The sequence below is a fragment of the Dermacentor albipictus genome, chromosome 9 (assembly GCF_038994185.2).
Source record: "Dermacentor albipictus isolate Rhodes 1998 colony chromosome 9, USDA_Dalb.pri_finalv2, whole genome shotgun sequence".
Lineage (NCBI taxonomy): Eukaryota > Metazoa > Arthropoda > Arachnida > Ixodida > Ixodidae > Dermacentor > Dermacentor albipictus.
Genome location: NC_091829.1, coordinates 92,147,972 through 92,167,483, shown reverse-complemented (window position 1 = coordinate 92,167,483; position 19,512 = coordinate 92,147,972). Strand labels below are relative to the sequence as shown.

Sequence of the window (19,512 nt, the reverse complement as noted above, 5' to 3'; positions counted from 1 at the left end):
GGACATGTACAGTGTGATTCTGGCCTTCCATGGGTCACATAATCCACCTTAATCCAATCACTAATAATTAACTTTGCTAATCATCAATCATCTCCTACACGCGGCTGGACATGCTTTGGTTGAAAAATAGAGTCATAAGGGTTTCGTCTTAATAAAACTACAGAGGCGGCCAGGCAGCGTAGCCGTGGTGACCCGCTTCCACTGAATTCGGGGCGCCACAGGGCGGCGGTCAGTGAGCACCGAGCATAGCAGGAGAGCCTCCACGTATTGTGCCGTGATCGGTGGTGATGACGACGTCCGGGCGCGCATCTGAGAGATGGCCGTAGAAGGCTGTGCTTGCCTCGTATACTGAGGGTTGCAACAGTCGACTGAGGCCCACGATTCACGGCGCTCGTCGGAGCCAGAACCCGTAAGGACGTACCAATTAATTGCCTTACGATGGTCCGCGTGCTAATTCTATCATGTAGTAGGGCCCATGTTAGGTGCGCAGCAAAAGTATTGAAGCTCTGAACGTGGCACCACGCAAAGAGAAGGCTCCGTGGTCGCGACGTGTGTACATTTCCGCCCGTCGAGAAAAAATCGAGATGACGCTGCCTTGGACACTCCTCAAGACACGAAGTGGTGCCTTCGCTATAAGTCACAGGTACCAGAATCTTACCAGGAAAAACAGACTGAGTTTGGCAGCGTCCTTCCGGAAGAGGAAAATGGAAATCGTGGGCAAACTGAACGTTGCTGTGCATCTGATGTTTTTGCAACACCGGCATCCACGTAACATCCCAAATGTCCACACTGTAGAATGAGATACCGAGTGTTTTGATTCTGGAATGCGTGCTTCGTTAGGTGCTAGCACGTTACTAAAAGTGCAGACTCTAAACACTAACACGCGGTTGATGCATTTCGTGTCGGTGCTTTTCGTAACGGGCTAGGGCATGACCAAATATGAACAGCCACCAACTAGCCCATTTCATAGAAATCTTGCTTGCGGGAGACCACTGTAAAGGCGAGACTGTATGAAGACGCGCGTTCGGAGAAGTATAGTGAAAAAAATGCTGGCTTTTCGACTGACGAAGCCTGGCACCATGACATTGCAAGAGGAAGATATTGCGGGCGCACAAAAGCTTAAATCACTTGTCGAACTTTGGAATATATGCTTCCTTTGCCGCACTCTCATAGTGAAGACAAACTATTAGCTTTTCCATTGCAGGACTCTCGTTTCAACAACAGCAAGGCCACAAGGCTTCTCTTTAACTTATTTGAACTATAATCTCTAAACTGGTGATATATATCTGTTTTTCGGAGACCAATGACTATATCTCACATGTAGCAGCGAACCTTATCTGAAAGCTTCGATAAGATTTTATCACAGTCGGGTTTAGCACAAACATGACTGCTCTATTCTTAACCGTTTCAGGCGTTTTTATTCTTACGCTCAATGCAGCGTTGACATGTTTCAGAAAAGGTACTCGCTGTTGTGCCATTTTAACTCAGAATGCACCCGTTACAAGGGCGTCCTTGTATCGCTAACCGCGACATCGCTAACCGCGACATCGCTAACCGCGGTTAGCTCGGTTACACGGCGAACCACGGTCAGTGTGACCGCGGTTGCCGTTAACGGTGATTAGGGCAGTTTGGCAGCAGGCAAACCGGCAGTTAGCATGCTAACCACGATTGACCCCAAACCGAGCTAGACAGCCTCGTCTGGGAGATGTCGGATGACGGATCTATTGACGGCGCAATGCAGCGCGTGCTCTTTTCAGTCTGCCTCCCAAAAGCGCGTCGGCTGGCCCGACTTGACAACGGTGGCGCTGATACGAAAGTGGGAGCACAATGTGTCCATAGGTCGCTAGAACGTCGGGAATTCCCTCCTGCACGCCCTACAAATCAACAGTAGTGGGTATTTAGTCCTCGTCTAACACATGAAGTACTCGAGCTGAAAATACCTAACACCTAGAACACAAACTTCATTGTGAATAGCGACGCATTCGAGCCACACTTTGCTCCGATTGCAATGGGCCGCACGAGACAGATTGTCCGCTCCAGCCAATACATATCGCGAAATGAAAACACGTACAGGTTTCGCATTAAAATTATGGAGCGTCGTAATCGTCGGCAATTTTTTTTTACTCCAGAAAGATACGATACAACCTGGGGCAAACCCGAAGGCAGTACAATATCTCGCAGTATCTTTGGAGCGCACAGCTACGAGGATAGTACTGGGGAATGGAAGCTGGCCTCGAAGGCGAAGGTGCAGTTTAGCACAGTGTTCCAAAGCTGCCACGAGACGAGAATGGCACAGACTGACACGCTCCCGGTCTTGACGCAAGGAAGAAAGTACCTAATTCTAGTGGCCGAATGGAAGCTAGTGCGCACGCAAGTGTTTTAGCTCGTGCTATATTGGACGCGACGTATTCATTCCAGTCGTGGCAAAGAAGTGTAGTACAGTCGAATGCCTTCATGGCGAAATGCTTGTGGCGTCCGAAATCCTCCGATGTACACGCCACTTCATTGTAAAGGTCGCGCAGCGCAATGGCTCACACAAGAACAAGTCATTCCGTTCTAGAGAGTGGCGCTCGACTGGAGTTTGCATCTGCATGAGAGAAGCATGCGTATGGCTTGAACATCGCGCTGTCTCGTCTGGGTTTCGATCCCACCGTACATGACAAATGACATGACATTACATGACAAATCATGGAGTCACTGCTATTAGAAGCAACTAATGCACGCACAAGCCTACGTGTTATCGCTCCTAACCACCACAGTCACTCTGCCAATAGTTGCAGTCTTGTGAGAAATACTTCGTCATTGTATGATTGACGAGAAAATCATCCAGTCTTGGTGCACAACTTCGGTGGCAGGGAAATCCCTTTAGCTCAGTATCTCGTATGCAAGCCCTTAAAGAGCACCAACGCGATGTTGAAGGTCAACGCGCTTTTTTTTTGAGAGCGAGAAAACGCCAAAACGTCGACTCCGACCCTCATTTGCAAGAAAAATCGCGTCACGGGAATCTCACCGTGTAGGTGGGATGTTGTCATACTTTCAGTGACCCAAGTTGACGTCAGAAAAGGTTCATTGCAGAGCGGCAGATACCCGCTGGCTCCTGGGTCAGTGGCACGCACCCAGTGGCCGCATAGTACATACCCAATCGTACGTGTATTACACATTTTTGATACATCGCCTGCTTGCCGGCTTCCCCTGTTTACATAATTAAGTATGAGACAATGTTAGCGTGAACAGCAAAATACCATCTGGAATATGAATGCTGGATCTCCACGTCTTAGCTTACCGCACCGTGCTATGTTGGCGGCGTACACTTGCATCGTAACTTGCACACGTTTTCTACTTTATATAGTACCTTGTACCGTGTATGTGGCCTGTCTCTTACAAGTGGTGACCTTTCTCAAAAGCAGACACGAAAGTGCGTTTTCTGGTAGGTCAGGCCTTCAAAACCTGCAGTGCCATATCACTCGATGCACTGTGAGCGCCTTCGTCCCGTCGTCTGCTTCACATGCCAGTGCACTGACTTCTGCCGTTCGCGGTACTGTTCGCCTACACGTCGCTGAAGCGCCGCTGGCGCCTTACGACGGCCGCCCTGTGCATATAGTTATTCGACGGCAACAACGTCAACAAAAAAATTCGAGTACATCTAAGCACTTGTTATGAGCTGTGAATGCGAAAGCATTAATGTCCAATTGGACGCCGCTGAGTGGTCCTTCGAGTTATGAACTCTTCGCGGGCAAGCGAGCGCGTCGAGACGCTTGACCAACGCCTCCTAGATAGCACAAGGCCAGTGCACTTATTTCCGTTACGTCATGGTACCTTGCCCAACTGTCATAAGCAAATGGGGACGCTCTTGAATAAGCCGTGATGACTATGTCGTCACCGCTTCCCTCGCGCCTGGCTTTGCGATGGAAATATTGGTCCAGGTAGCATGACGCCATAAAGCAGAGTACACAGGCCTGTTATCTAGGAGTAGCTGGTTCAGCCCAGTAGGAAAGAGACTGGGCCTCTGAGCGTGTGGTCGTAGCTTCGAAACTCACTACCACCAGCGCATTTCCTCTCCAATTTATTCTGATTTTTGCGCAAGAATTTCTTTATGGCGATTACCGAGGCGAAGTGAGAACGCAAGCGAGAGCTTGCGCGGCCACGGAACGGGCGAATAACAAAAGCCTTCGAGAGGGAGGCTGACGTGGCGTCGCGACGATGCTCTCTCCCCTCACGCAACACCTGCCGCGCCAGTTCGGAACAGGTGTGCCCTAGCGCCCCCTCTGATTCGTCGAGGCACACACGTGACGTGGCGTCACAGCCAATGAGAATTTAGGGGCTGGTTCGCTGCTACAGACGCCGGCCTTTTTGGCTCAATGGGCCATTTGATGCTTTCGCCCATTATACCATCTTCAAGCCTTTACGGCTGTGACGGCTGCGATCCACCGTCTCAAACCGAAGGAAAAACGGAACCGCTCCTGAGGATTGCAGTAGTATAGCTAACATGACCAGAAGCGGCATAAGGCTGCGAAGCTCAATATTGCTATTGACTATGTAAGAGCTTTGTAGAGCAGCAGGTGCGCAGGGTGGTGGCGCATTTACTGGCGGTTCTCAGTATTACTGCACTGTACTGCGAGCTCCAAGCTGACGCTTATCCTTCAAACCTGATGATATCGCTAAAGTACATCTAAAGATCAGATGCCAAATTAAGATGAAATTTTGTGTAACACACAAGCTTGGCTAATTATCAGAAACATCGCAAGTGTGCAACGAACACGCGTCTAATATTCGGCCAATATCTCGGCTCTCTCACCAGGTTTTGGACACTGCAAGGAGATGTGCGGCAGATCACGCGCTGACACTCTTGTGTTCGGGGCATCGCACTCACAAGCCATCCGCGGCTAAAGGGTTCCGCCACGCAGACGGTATACGTTGTTGCAGGCTCTGCGAACACCTCAGCTTGGGTCTTAGAAGTCTTACAAACTTCTCTCCTGTGCACTTAGCGAGACGCAATACGGGACGTGGAAGGGTTCACCTGGCTCTGCCTGTGCTTCAATGAAAGCACAAAGGCTCTACTTGGGACATTGCAAAGAAGATTTTCTGTAGAGTATGCGGAACAGGGTCGCTATAACGTAAAATGATTCCACTCTGACTTTATTCCAATATCCTGACGTCATATACTCACGTAACTGCCGACGCAAGCACGCGCGATGACTCGCATGGTTGTTTCAACAGTTCAATCAAACACTCTCCTCCTTTGTAGGAGGTGACTTGTTTGGTTTGAAAGCGAATAGTATTGCCTACCGTGACTGGTTTTCTTTATATTATGGGCAAACTGGAGATAAGGAGCGTGCAGGAGAGGAGAGGATCTCGTTGGGGCCGAGCTAGCGTAGTGAAAGTAGTTGACAGGGTGTGGCGAATGGTGCCGGCGTCTGCGATTGGTCCGCTTCCCTTTGCTTAGCTTGTGGTGGCTCGTCCGCAGTTGCGCCGGCGTGCAACTGGTGTTCAAAGAGCCGCCAAAACGGATGCTCAGTGAAGATTTGGCACAGTGATATCGTATACACGCCGAAAGCACTCAGCAACGGTTATATTGCCACACAAACTTTTCTTTGTGCGCAAAGAAATAAATTCTCGCTGGCAGCTCAGAGTACCATATTTACTGGAACATAAGTGGACTTTTTCTTTTTTTTATGTAACCCTGAAGGAGCCATCGACCTATATTCCTGACCAAAGAATCTCGACCTACTCGTATATTCGTGAAAAAAGCTAGCAAAATTACCAAGCTAACCAGGTTTCTCCGCGGTATCCGCCGGAAGGCAAGTCTGGAGATGATTCAGACTGGCTTTAGTGAAAGCTGCAAATGTAACGCACTCTAGGGCACTGAGTGCGACCTAGGGGGGTTGAGGACAGCGGTGAGCCACCTGACGTGGACGACTTGTATGGCAGTTCTGATGAGCATGCAGCTTACGGCATCAGGTATTGAAAAAAACTTAGTAGCCGCTCGGCCACTAAGTTTTTGGATAAATGATAAATGAAGGTGCGTCTTGTTCCAAGTTTTTTTTCTATGTGTGTCGACCCATGTTGGAATGATATACTTTTGTTTCGCCGAGTTCAATATATAGGGGTCGACCTATATTTGTCTACATTCGAATAAGTACGCTAGGTGTATAGAACCGGAGTGATAAGTGGGCAAGACTCTTCTATTCCTGTCGGAACGGGGCACTCCTCAGGCTATTCCAAAAACAATTTCAGTTTTGTTAGGCATAACAATGCTTCTTTAAAGCGTACACGTCACTCTGACGTGTGATTTTCCGCGGTTTTGTGATGTCGCCCGACAGGCAGGCGAACTAGATGTGGCGCGGAAACATTTGCACCAATCTCGGACAGCTAATGGTGACAAAGGCGTAGAATCGGAAATAAGTGTTTTTTTTTCTTCCTTTGTTTAGGCTAATCCTACAAAATCAGTATGTACAGGTCTTCTTGAAATGGGTGAGAGACAGATGAAGTGCGTTTAGCGCCATAAATGTTTGACCAACCGCGGAGGGCTACCGAAACAAATGTAATAGAAACAGATTGAAATAGCTTTACCTTATAACGCGCCAGGTATGCTATAACGCAAATATATTCCGTTGTGATTTCATTCCGATCTCCGTATGTAGAACTTACGCAACCCACGAAGCAAACGCGGTTGGGGACCCGCAACATTTTCTTTACCAGGAAAAATCAAACGCTCTCCTTGTTCACCGGGTGTCCCTTTTGTTTCGTTTACATAGCGAATGGCATTGCCTACCGCGACACGTTTTTATTAATCCGCCGGGTTCCTAAAGACCAGACGCGCCCTGAAGAGGAGAGGATATGAATGGGGTTGGGCCAGTGGAGCGAAAGTGGGTCACCAGAGGAGGAGGTAGCTGCGTCTCACACGAAAGGCGCATGTGAGGACAGTGGTATGCCGGCGTCTCCGATTGGTCCGCCTCCCCTTGCTTAGCCTGCGCTGGTTCCAGTCGTACTATCTATATTGATAGCGTCAATAAATTGACATCATTGACTGTTCCACGAAAGAAATTTTCATCTGTTCTTTCAGAATATTACACAACAAATTGATGCGTATAATCAAAACATCATTGAAGCTATAAGAGGAATCTTATTCCATTGAACATGGGAGGCGTCGGAACAACGATGGCGCGTGAAATGACTCAGGCTATCGTTGAAAGGGGTATGTAAGCGTTTTGGAGACAGTTGTGGGCCCTATATTACCATAAATATTGTTTGTTGTTTCTTCTTCTCTGCAACCACTGCATGAAATTTGATGAGGTTTGTTTCATGTAAAAGAAAGTGAGACTGTTCGTGGCAAATTTTCTACTTCTGCTGTCAATTTTTTTGACAAAAATTGTTGAAAATCGCAAATGCCCAGAAAAGGGAACTGTCAAGTTCACAACTTCGGACGAGAAACGATATCACAATTCTGTCAATCGCATCTGATAGATGATCTAAGTACAAAACTGATTTGTTATAACGACTATCAAATATAGTGCTAATATGCGAGTAATACTTTTGCTAAGCACACATGGAACTCGGGTGCTCGCAGTGCGCGAGTTCCATGTAATTTTTTACGTAGTAAGCTCATGTAACGTGCCTCTGCGAGTGCGTAGCCGGACTGTCCCGGACTGCCGGCCCCTATGCCGCCGCCTATGGCTTTTCGCCGCTTGAGCTCGTCCGATGTAGAGAGCCACGTAGTACGCATGCCTCGCTGGTGTGAGCGTTGGCATTTGTTTTCTGAATCGCGCTGTCGCTTTCTGACTGGAGCGTCGTACACACCCGTGGAGGGGCTGTAGGCGGATGACCACGCCGCCGAGTAATATAGGACGCGTGCACGTGTGCAGTGCGCGTTATTGACACCAGGCGAGGTAGCGCGTCGTGGTACGGAGTGCCGTGTTCAAGCAGGCCAGTTTAGCTTGGCCATGCCCTCGTAGGGTTCCATTACATTCACGTATGCTAATACTGGGCGTTATTTCGACTACAGACTTTCTTTATAAGCCCATGAGCGCATCGGAAGGGGCATTTCTGTGAAGGAGTTCCTAGGCAAGACGCACGTACTTTACCACTATTAATGCAACTTTCGAACGAACAGTCAACAAGAATGTGTTTATTAACTTGTTATTAGAGCCTTGGAGGCAGGTATTTAATGGCGAACATTTACATATATCCCTGTTCTTTCAAATCTCTAAAATTGTACCCCATTCGAGATATTCATAATCGAATTTTGACACTTACTCCGAATGATCCAGCCCAGCTGCTACGTGACGCGGATATGTCCCGTGACGAAGTTTGCGACCAAGTTCGAATGATGGTAGGTTGCGGCAAAACCTGATACGGCACACAGCCGCAGAGGCTTGCTGTGAAAAACGTGCCATATCGGTGTATGCCCCGACCGGCCCCGACCTTCAGCCTCGAACTTGTTCGCCCCTTTCGTCATGCGGCATTTCCGTCCTTGCGCATTCTGTACCGTGGTATTCATCCTTCATCCTTTGCTTATCAGTCATCCTTTGTGCACTGTTTGGGTGTGTAGGTACTGCTGTTTGTCAATTACGACTGTTACATTTCTCGGCGTACGTATAATTTTGGTGCACTTACATATCCTGAGGCCGCAATCAAGATATGTCAGTAACTATATGCTGGAACGCATGTGCAGCGTTATTAAAATAAGAAAAAAAAAGATGGGAGGGTCAACCATGTGGCGACGCTAAAGAGCACAAGGTCTTCGTACATCGTAGTCCAAATGATTATTTCTATTCTGTACCTTTCTGTCTCTTTTTATACTCATTATTCGTTCATTTCGTATGTTATTCGCATTGCATTTCACGCGCAATTACAATGACCTTCTCTCATTTAGCCTCGACACCTGGTTGGCTTTTTCTTTTTGGCCAGGAGGCAAGCTTGGCCGATTCCGAAGATTATGCTGTCTATGGTGCAACGCTGTTTTTTTCGACAATGTCAGCGCTAGTTAAGGCTGTACCGTTAATTTTACCTACTCTGCGACTGGTTCTCGTTTGGTGCGGGTACCAGCGAAGTTGCCTTCACGACACCATTGCCTCGCGCGAGCCCTCACGCGAACATATTCCCAAATGTGTGCCGTATGACAGCTTCGCCTCTACATGTGTAATCTACGGAGGTGCATGCTTTACAGGGGGTATAGTGCAATGCGGATAATTTTTGGCGACAGAGGAATCTCTGTAAACTACAAGGGTTGTCCATAAAATAAGGTTCCCAATGATTTTTCACAGTAAAAACGTGTTTATGGCATTGAATAATACATTTTTGGAAAGCTTACTTTCCCCTATTTTTCGACGCAATTGTTGTTGAGATCAACGCATTTTTCCATGCGGTGTACCGTCTTCTTTATGGGTGAATCGTAGAACTCCCCCTCTGCGCCGTGAAAGTAGCTTAAAAACCTCTTCTTTCAGTTCCTCTCCGGTTCTGCAATGCGTCCCACCCAGGCGTCTTTTCAATTCAGGAAACGGATGGTAGTCACTTGGAGGAGGAGGAGGAGTAGATTTTAATGAAGAGAAAGGAGGAGAGGTCGGCCTGGAGAGCGTGTCTCTAGCCTGCAACTCCTCACTGGGGAAAGGGAAAGCGGGAAATACAGGGAAAGGTAGGTGGCGGGTGATTATGTTATGGTACAATGAGATACTATATACACGTTGTCCAATATGCGGATTGTAGACGCAATACACGTAAGAGTAATCTTGTCCATACAAAAAGTAGTCTTGCCACAGAACGTTATTGCGCAAACACATTTCGCACTGACTGCACGTCTCACAGCTTCTAGAGGCGATCGTCTAAACCAGTCTCACAGGTAGTCACCTGGGGCTATCTCTGGGCTGTAGGGCGGGTGTGAGACAGTATCCCATCCAAGCTGCAGTCGCGAGGAACGCTGTTACGCGGGATCCGACGACATCGGCGTGTAGCGTGGTTTCCCCTCTCCCAGTCCCCGCCCCGGCGAGCTGTCTGCGACGCTAAGCCTTGAATTGGAAGCCGCTACAGATGGAGCTTCCACTCCCTTCTCCCGTCAGGTACGAATTACGCTCTGTGATTCGTTTTTCGTGTGCAGAAAACACTGCGCCCGTGGGGATTCATACATTGTTGATGAGATAGTTTGTTACACGGGCGATGTGCGAACGAGCGTTGTCCTGATGGAAACGCACTCCCTTCGTGAGCATGACTCTCCTCTTGTTTTGTATCGCGCGGCGAAGGTTCTGCAACGTGTCACAGTAGCGGTCCGCATTGATTGTCGTACCGGCAGGCATGAATTCGCGCAAAAATAACCCCTTCCTGTCCCAAAAGACGGTCGCCATCCCTTTGCCGGCAGACAGTGTTTGGTTAAACTTCCGCGGCTTCGGCGACTCTGGGTGTTTCCACTAATGGGATTGTTGTTTTGTTTCCGGTGTCGTGTAGTGAACCCAGGTCTCGTCCCCAGTGGCAATATAGTCCAAGAATTCCTCGCCATCGGTTTCGTAGGCCTGAAGAAATTCGCGGGTCGCTTCAACACATTGCCGTTTGTGGTCTTCCGTAAGCATTCTCGGTACCCACGTTGCACAGACTTTGGCACACACTAAATGGTCGGTCAAATTTTTTTCAGTGCAGGCCTTGCTGACATCAGGAATCACTTCGCAGAGCTCCCGAACCGTCACCCTTCGATATTTCATCATGGTTTCTTCCACTTTCGCAATCGTTTCGTCCGGAACCGATGGTCATCCAGAACGCTGTTCGTCATGGACGTCCGCACGTCTGTCTTTGAATTCTCTGCGCAATTTGCGCACGTGTTGTACGCTCATACACTTTTCTCCGTAGACTCTACACAGTTGGGAATGAAGGCCCACCGGCGCAGTGTTTTTTTCACGCGAAAAGCGAATCACAGAGCGTAATTCACACTTGGCGGGAGAAGCCAGTAGGAGCTCCAGCTCTAGCGGCTTCCAAGCCAAGACTGAGCGTCGCCGACTGCTCGCCGGGGCGGGAACTGGGAGAGGGGAAACCACGCTACACGCCAGTGTCGCCGGGTCCCGCGTAACAGCGTTACTCGCGGCTCCAGCTCCTTGGGAACGCTTGTTTTACGGAAGGCCTTCGTAAAATGGATGAAACAAAAAAAAAATCCTTGTGGTTTGTTGGTTGGTCCTTGCTTAAAAGCAATTACGAATGCATGTATAAATGTCGGATGTGGGGCACATTGCAGCAGATGGGACACGTTGCTTCAGCGTGTAGGAGGCCGCGGGCTAATCGCATATTGAGGATTTCCCGGTGCTTTGATGAAGAGAGTCACAAACTAGCCAGCGCACGTTTATTCAATAATACGCCAGCATAATAAAAATTTAGAGCTAATGAAAGTGCGAAATATAAATTTATAATAAAGTGTCTTCACGGTCGCAGACTACAAAGCAAACGCATTTTTCCAATATAGCATAACCGTCAAAACAAGTTTTGCTGTGATAACTGCAGAGCCACTCGTCCGAGAATTCGAAATGGTGGCATTGCCTGCCGAGGTCACAATCGCGCAACACTGAAAGAAGGAAGTACCAGACACTTGAGTGTAAAGAATAAAATGTTGCGATTTATTCACCGACTGCAAACTATATAATTAAACATATCAGTTACGAATGCAAAGCAAGCCGCCACTCGTAAGCAAAATTTGGGAGACTGAAAATCCCCAAAAGAATACCTAAAGAATAAAAAAAATCCAACTTGCTTTTTTTTAACAAGCCCTTGCCAAGTCGTAGGAAAATTCATGCATTACATGTGAATTTCATCGAAACCTAACGACGGCCGCGGCACATTTTCCTGCAGCATTCCGAACATAAATCATCGTACCCTCAACTTCGAACATTAAACGTGGCCTCCTAGACCGAGCTGCCAGTCTTCGAGGCCATGCTTGACACGAGTATCGCTGCATACAGTCTTCCTTTCATACTAGTGCACTTTCCTTATAGCGTGGCGCAATAATAATGCGAATTTTTCTTTTTCTTTTGCGATCACGTCGCCTCGCAGGAGCAGACGGTGCACTCGATGTTCAGCTTGCCGCCCTCCACGAACTGGCGGGCGTCGAAGAAGAGGCAGTCCCTGCTGGCCAGGGCCGACTCGACGCTCTCGTGGAGCGAGCGAGGCCTGTCCTTCCAGGTGAGCGACCGGGCGCCTTCGCGCGTCACGTCCACCCGGTAGGTGAACCTGTCCGCCTCGCGGGGGTCGCCGATGAGCTGGACCACCAGGCAGCAGCCCGTGCTCGCGTCCTCGTGCTCCCGCCAGAAGACGAGCAGGAAGCTTCGTCCCAAGCAGGACTGCAGGCGCAGTCGCTTTCCGAACCAGGCGCCGTCCGCGTCGTCGATGGTAAACACCACTGTCTCGCCTGCAAAAGAAGATTAAAAAAAAAAAACGCCGGAACGCGACGAAATTAAGGTGGCCTGGTTTTATAACAAAGCCCGCTACATCCTCCTTAGGCCCAACAAAACCCTAGAGAGACAACGCCTTTTAAGTCGGTTGTTTTTGTCAACCGGTCAGTTACAATTCTGAAAAAAAAAGTACTTGCCCGATTAAAATGCACAGACGCATGCTGGCCTCAGCACTTTCGTATATGGAGATAGAGAGGCCAATTCGCCAGTTAGCTCAGATGAACGCTTCTTTTGTTTTCCTCGATACATGTATAGATACAGGTTTAATGTCGCGGGGCGGTTTCTAGTCTTCCCTTTTCATCATATAGATTGGCGTGTCTTCTGGTGGAACTTGAAATGCACAACCCATTGATTATTCGTCGTCGGGGACGGTACCATGCAAAGTGTAAATTTTCTCGAAAAGCAGTGATAGCGAAACTATAACTCGCTTGGCATATGATGTCGCCTGCATCTAGCCGTATGTGGTACCGGATTATTTTAGCTAACCCTTCCTGGTTTAACATTGAAGGCGTTGAAAGCCGCTATCCACAGCGGTGGACACAAGGACTGTATGGCCTATATTTGTTGAGCGCTTACGTATCACTTGCGGTCGGCGACCATTGCCTAGTATTTGACCATGTGTTATTCTCTAGTCACTGTGAAATAATACGCAAAGCGATAGCCATTGTCACCTTGTACTTCAATATCAAAAGTCAAAGTTTATTTGACAACACTACGTAAATATGCCGTTGTCAGGTACACGCACAAAAACAAAAAGTTTGACGGAGTCTGTGCTTCCTGTGCGCAATTTTACACCCGACAGACTCCGTCCGAGAAAATCTGTTTGATTTTCCTCCCTTTTTTCCATTCTTTTTTTTAACATTAGCGTCAGTTGAATGTTTGTTCTCGTGCCGTATATTCCGTGGTTTCCCGTCTGTTTTCCACTGCCCGCCCACGGAAACTGCAAACGGAGACGGCTAAATGGTAATGTAAGAATAATTCCTTTACCTACAACTAAATAGTTTTGAAATTGACTAAGACAGTTAATGTTAGAGTGGCGATTTTCTCGTCGATCCTGATGTCCGCCGTTCCTGTGAAGCTTCCTCGGTGTAGGAAAACTATCATATCGTTTCGAATCGCCCGTTTTGCTCAGACCGTCATCGCAGGAACGCGCGCTTATGTGGGCTTACCGCAGAGTAAGGGTGCGTTGTGCGCCTGGCGTATGTGGGAATCTATGGTGCAGAGTGGCCCGTTCCATGTGCACTTCGTCCATGGCAGGGCGCAGGAAAACGGCCTGGTGAACGAAGTATGGGCAACGACATTTGGCGACATGAGTGGCGCCGCTGGTCGAGAAGGTTAGGTTTAACCACGACACTGCAGTCTCTGTTGGAACGCAGCATATCGTATACAAACTGCTAAGATTAGTTTAGAATAGGTCAGGTTGTTAAAGTACTCTTGAACTCCACTATATATTGTTGAGTTCATGGTCACAGGCTGCTTATTAGAAGAGAAAATAATCAAAATTTTAGTTTTCTTTTTTTAATTTTGCGGCAAAACGCGAGGACCGCTACGTCAGCACGAGACATTTTTTTTTCCTACGCATTTTGGTTGCTAGAGTTCAGCAGGAGTTCGCGAAACTTCTTTAGTTCGGTCTTTGGATATATTAGAATACAGTGCAGTCCGTTTTTACCGCTAAAATTCAACTATACGCTCGACCGGGTGGCGTTAATACTGTCACGTGGTGGTGACGTTGAAGGAACACAGTAGCAGTACTGTGAAAGACAAAACTAGCTTTTATTGGGCGAACCTGTGCCCACAAAACAGGCTACACTTAAAGCACAACGATAGCGGCGAACACAGTCGGCGATCGTCGAAAATCTGATCGGCGGGTCAAGCGCGTCGGCTTTTATAGAGCAGTCGTGGAATGTTCCAGATTAAACGATGGGACCCGCGTGCCTTCCACAAAGTTCTGCACTATTCGCGTCGCGCATATATGCAATCAGATTACACAAGTTGCGGTGAAAGACAGTGGAGGGATCCATCGATAACATTCCAGAAACTTCTTTTACATGCAGGCGCGTCCTGCGCTGCGCGATAACATTTGTTAGGCGGCCAAACGTGGTCGCCCGATAAAGATAAGTACGCGTGTCAATACCCCCCTCTTAAAAAGCATCGACCCGATGCTGCATACAAACGAAAGTACTAAAGAAAACAACAAAATAAGGCAAGTTCGTTAGCGTCCGTAAAACGGTTTAAGACGCACCACGTGGACCACTTCAGGTCGTGCGCGGCGCCGCTGTGAATGCGAAATGCCGTCTGGCACGACCTCATAGTCCAGTGCGCCAATACGTCGGATGACCTTGTAGGATCCGAAATAGCGTCGCTGTAGTTTCTCACTCAGTCCTCGTCGGCGTATCGGGGTCCATACCCAAACATGGTCACCGGGCTGGTACTCGACGAAGCGTCGTCGGAGGTTGGAGTGTCGGCTGTCGCTACGCTGCTGGTTTTTGATCCGTAGACGGGCGAGTTGTCGGGCTTCTTCGGCGCGCTGGAGATAGGTAGCGACGTCAAGATTCTCTTCGTCAGTGACGTGCGGCAACATGGCGTCGAGCGTCGTCGTCGGGTTCCTGCCGTAAACCAACTTGAACGGCGTGATCTGTGTTGTTTCTTGCACCGCCGTGTTGTAAGCGAATGTTACGTACGGCAGGACGGCATCCCACGTCTTGTGTTCGACGTCGACGTACATCGCTAGCATGTCGGCGAGGGTCTTATTCAGCCGCTTCGTAAGACCATTCGTCTGCGGTTGGTAGGCCGTTGTCCTCCTGTGCCATGTCTGACTGTAGTTCAGAATGGCTTGAGTGAGCTCCGCTGTAAAGGCCGTTCCTCTGTCGGTGATGAGGACTTCTGGGGCGCCATGTCGCAGCAGGATGTTTTCGACAAAGAATTTCGCCACTTCGGCTGCGCTACCTTTCGGCAGTGCTTTAGTTTCAGCGAAGCGGGTGAGGTAGTCCGTCGCCACGACGATCCACTTATTTCCGGTTGTTGACGTCGGAAAGGGTCCCAGCAAGTCCATCCCGATCTGCTGGAATGGTCGGCAAGGAGGCTCGATTGGCTGTAGTAATTCGGCTGGCCTTGTCGGCGGTGTCTTGCGTCGCTGACAGTCTCGGCATGTTCTGACATAACGGGCGACGTCGGCGGTCAGGCGCGGCCAATAATACTTTTCTTGTATCCTCGATAGTGTCCGGGAAAATCCTAGGTGTCCAGCGGTCGGATCGTCATGTAGGGCGTGCAATACTTCTGGACGAAGTCCTGACGGGACAACAAGAAAGTAGTTGGCGCGGACTGGTGAAAAGTTTTTCTTCACGAGTAGATTGTTTTGAAGCGTGAAGGAAGATAATCCGCGCTTAAATGCCCTGGGGACAACGTCGGTGTGCCCTTCCAAATATTCGACGAGGCCTTTTAGCTCCGCGTCTGCCCGTTGCTGTGCAGCGAAGTCTTCCGCGCTTATCATTCCAAGGAAGGCGTCGTCATTCTCGTCGTCTTGCGGCGGCGGGTCAATGGGGGCGCGTGATAGGCAATCGGCATCGGAGTGTTTTCGTCCGGACTTGTAGGTGACAGTGATGTCGTATTCTTGTAGTCTGAGGCTGCACCGCGCTAGTCGTCCTGAAGGGTCCTTTAAGTTAGCTAGCCAACACAACGCGTGATGGTCACTGACGACTTTGAATGGCCTGCCATAAAGATAAGGGCGGAATTTAGCTGTAGCCCAAACGATGGCGAGGCATTCCTTTTCGGTCGTAGAATAGTTGCCTTCCGCTTTTGACAGCGACCGGCTAGCGTAAGCTATCACCTGTTCGACTCCGTTTCTCCTCAGGACTAGAACGGCACCGAGGCCTAGGCTACTGGCGTCAGTATGGATTTCTGTATCGGCGCACTCGTCGAAGTGCGCAAGTACCGGCGGCGACTGCATGCATCGTTTGAGTTCTTCAAATGCGTCGGCCTGCGGCGTTTCCCACTTGAACTCAACATCACATTTAGTTAGACGTGTCAACGGCTCGGCGATGCGTGAAAAGTTCTTGACAAAGCGCCTGTAGTAGGCACACATGCCAAGGAATCTACGCACTGCCTTCTTGTTGATGGGTTGCGGGAACTTTGCGATTGCAGCTGTCTTTTGCGGGTCTGGACGGACACCAGATTTGCTGATTACGTGGCCTAGGAACAGAAGCTCATCGTAAGCGAAGCGGCATTTTTCCGGCTTCAAAGTAAGCCCTGACGACTTGATGGCTTCTAGTACTGTCACAAGCCGCTTGAGGTGATCGTTGAAATTTCCGGCGAAGACGACGACGTCATCCAAGTAAACGAGACAGGTCTGTCACTACAATCCTGCTAAAACCGTGTCCATGACGCGCTGGAACGTTGCAGGCGCCGAGCACAGTCCGAATGGCATAACCTTGAACTCGTAGAGGCCGTCTGGCGTGATGAATGCGGTCTTTTCGCGATCCCTTTCGTCGACTTCTATTTGCCAGTAGCCAGACTTGAGGTCCATCGATGAGAAGTATTTAGCATTGCAGAGCCGATCCAATGCGTCGTCTATCCGTGGGAGGGGGTATATGTCTTTCTTCGTGATTTTGTTCAATCGACGATAATCGACGCAGAAACGTAGGGTTCCGTCCTTTTTCTTAACTAAAACTACTGGAGAGGCCCACGGGCTTTTCGACGGCTGGATGATGTCGTCGCGCAGCATTTCGTCGACTTGGTGTCTTATAGCTTCGCGTTCTCGCGTCGAAACTCTGTAAGGGCTCTGGCGGAGTGGTCGAGCGCACTCTTCGGTTATTATGCGATGCTTTGCGACTGGGGTATGTCGAATCCTCGATGACGTCGAAAAGCAGTCTTTGTATCGTCGAAGCAGACTTCTGAGCTATTGCTTCTTAATCACGGGGAGACTTGGATTAATGTCGTAGTCTGGTTCGGCAACCATGGTCGTCGGGGTAGATGCGGCGGAATCCGAGAGGACAAACGCATTGCTGTTTTCCAGAATTTCCTCGATGTATGCGATCGTCGTGCCCTTGTTGATGTGCTTGAACTCCTGGCTGAAGTTTGTCAGCAACACTTTCGTGTTCCCTCCGTGCAGTCGAGCGATCCCTCTTGCGGCGCAAATTTCACGGTCGAGCAGTAGACGTTGGTCGCCTTCGATGACGCCTTCTACGTCAACGGGTGTTTCGGTGCCGACCGAAATGACAATGCTGGAGCGAGGCGGGATGCTCACTTGATCTTCGAGCACCCTCAAGGCGTGGCGACTACGAGGGCTCTCCGGCGGTATCACTTGATCTTCCGACAGCGTTATTGACTTCGACTTCAGGTCGATGATGGCGCCGTGTTGGTTCAGGAAGTCCATGCCGAGAATGACGTCTCGTGAACACTGTTGGAGGATAACGAAGGTGGCAGGGTAAGTCCGGTCATGAACGGTAACTCTTGCCGTGCAGATTCCAGTCGGTGTAATGAGGTGTCCTCCAGCGGTTCGAATTTGAGGGCCTTCCCATGCAGTTTTAACTTTCTTCAAATGGGCGGCGATATGTCCACTCATTACGGAGTAATCAGCCCCTGTGTCCACTAAGGCGGTAACTGCGTGGCCGTCGAGAAGCACGTCGAGGTCGGTGGTTCTTTGTCTGGCGTTGCAGTTGCGTCTTGGCGTCGGATCACGGCTGCGTCGTGTTGAACTAAAGCTGGAATGTTGCGTCGTCAAGTCGTCGTTCGTCGGTGTAGTCTTCGCTTCCTGACTTCGTCGGGACGGCGGCGTGTCGTTATTATGTCGTCGAGATGGTTTCTTCGCCGTCTTCGTCGGCGGCGGAGGATCTTCGTCAGTTCGACAAACAGCAACCGCACCTCCATCGGTTGCTGCTTTTAGTTTTCTGGATATGGGCTCGCAGAGCGGCCCTGGGCTGGGCCGGTGTATGGTCGGCGCTGCGGTGACAGGTAGCGGCCTGGTGACGGCGAACGGGATGGTCGTCGAGGGTTCCACTGAGTGGCGGCGAGATAGTCGGCGATATCGCGAGGTCGTTCGCCAATTTGTGGTCGCGGCGCGTTAACGGCGAACCCTCGGAGTCCCATATCCCGGTATGGGCATCGGCGGTAGATGTGCCCGGCTTCTCCGCAATGACAGCAGAGCGGGCGGTGGTCGGGGGCTCGCCAAATGTCTGTCTTTCTCAGGTAGCTCCGCTGGGCGACGGGTGGGCGTGCTGGCGGTGGCGGCAGTGGTCGACGGAATTGCGGCGTTGCAGGGCCCTGGCGTGGTCGTGGAGGGGGACCTTGACGGCGTACGACAGCGGCGTAGGTCATCGCTTCGGGCTGGGGTTGCGGTAATTGAGGCTGCACCTCCGGAACTCCAAGCGACCGCTGAACCTCATCTTTGACGATGTCAGCTATCGAGGCCACTTGAGGCTGCGAAGACGGGAAGATCTTCTGAAGCTCCTCTCGTACGACTGCCCTGATAGCCTCGCGCAGGTCGTCGGAGGCCAGTGATTGAACTCCGGCGTAGTTTGTCGAGTTAGAGCGGCGGTTGAATTGCCGGTTCCGCATTTCCAGTGTCTTCTCGATGCTGGTGGCTTCGCGAAGAAACTTTCGACAGTCTGCGGTGGGCTCCGTACCATTCAGGCGAAAAGTTCCTCCTTTACACCACGCATCAGTAGGCGGACTTTCTTCTCCTCGGACATTTCCGGGTCGGCGTGGCGGAACAGGCGGCTCATTTCTTCGGTAAAAATCGCTGTGGTCTCATTTGGTAGTTCCACCCGGGTTTCTAATAGTGCTTGGGCTCGTTCTCGGCGTACGACGCTTGCGAATGTCTGCAAGAAGCCGCTTCGGAACAGCTCCCAGGTCGTTAAGGTGGCTTCTCGGTTCTCGAACCACGTCCTGGCAGCGTCTTCCAATGCGAAGAAGACATGCCGCAGTTTGTCGTCGCTGTTCCAGTTGTTAAAAGCAGCGACCCTCTCGTATGTCTCAAGCCAGCTTTCCGGATCCTCGAACGTAGAACCACGGAACGTCGGGGGCTCCCTGGGCTGCTGCAGCACGATGGGAGATGCTGGGGCTGCCATTGGGGTGGACTTTGTGGCGATCTTCCAGGTCG

At 50.0% G+C, this 19,512-nt stretch overlaps 1 protein-coding gene across 1 annotated transcript in view; it reads left to right on the top strand.

Annotated features, from left to right (window-relative positions):
• The first annotated feature begins 11,588 nt into the window (after positions 1 to 11,588).
• LOC135919125 (uncharacterized) overlaps positions 11,589 to 19,512 on the top strand; it is a 51,178-nt gene continuing 43,254 nt past the window's right edge. The window contains exon 1 of the mRNA XM_065452853.2: positions 11,589 to 12,147. Coding sequence (XP_065308925.1) covers positions 12,037 to 12,147 — 111 coding nt within the window. The 5' untranslated portion in view covers positions 11,589 to 12,036. The remainder of the gene's footprint in view (positions 12,148 to 19,512) is intronic.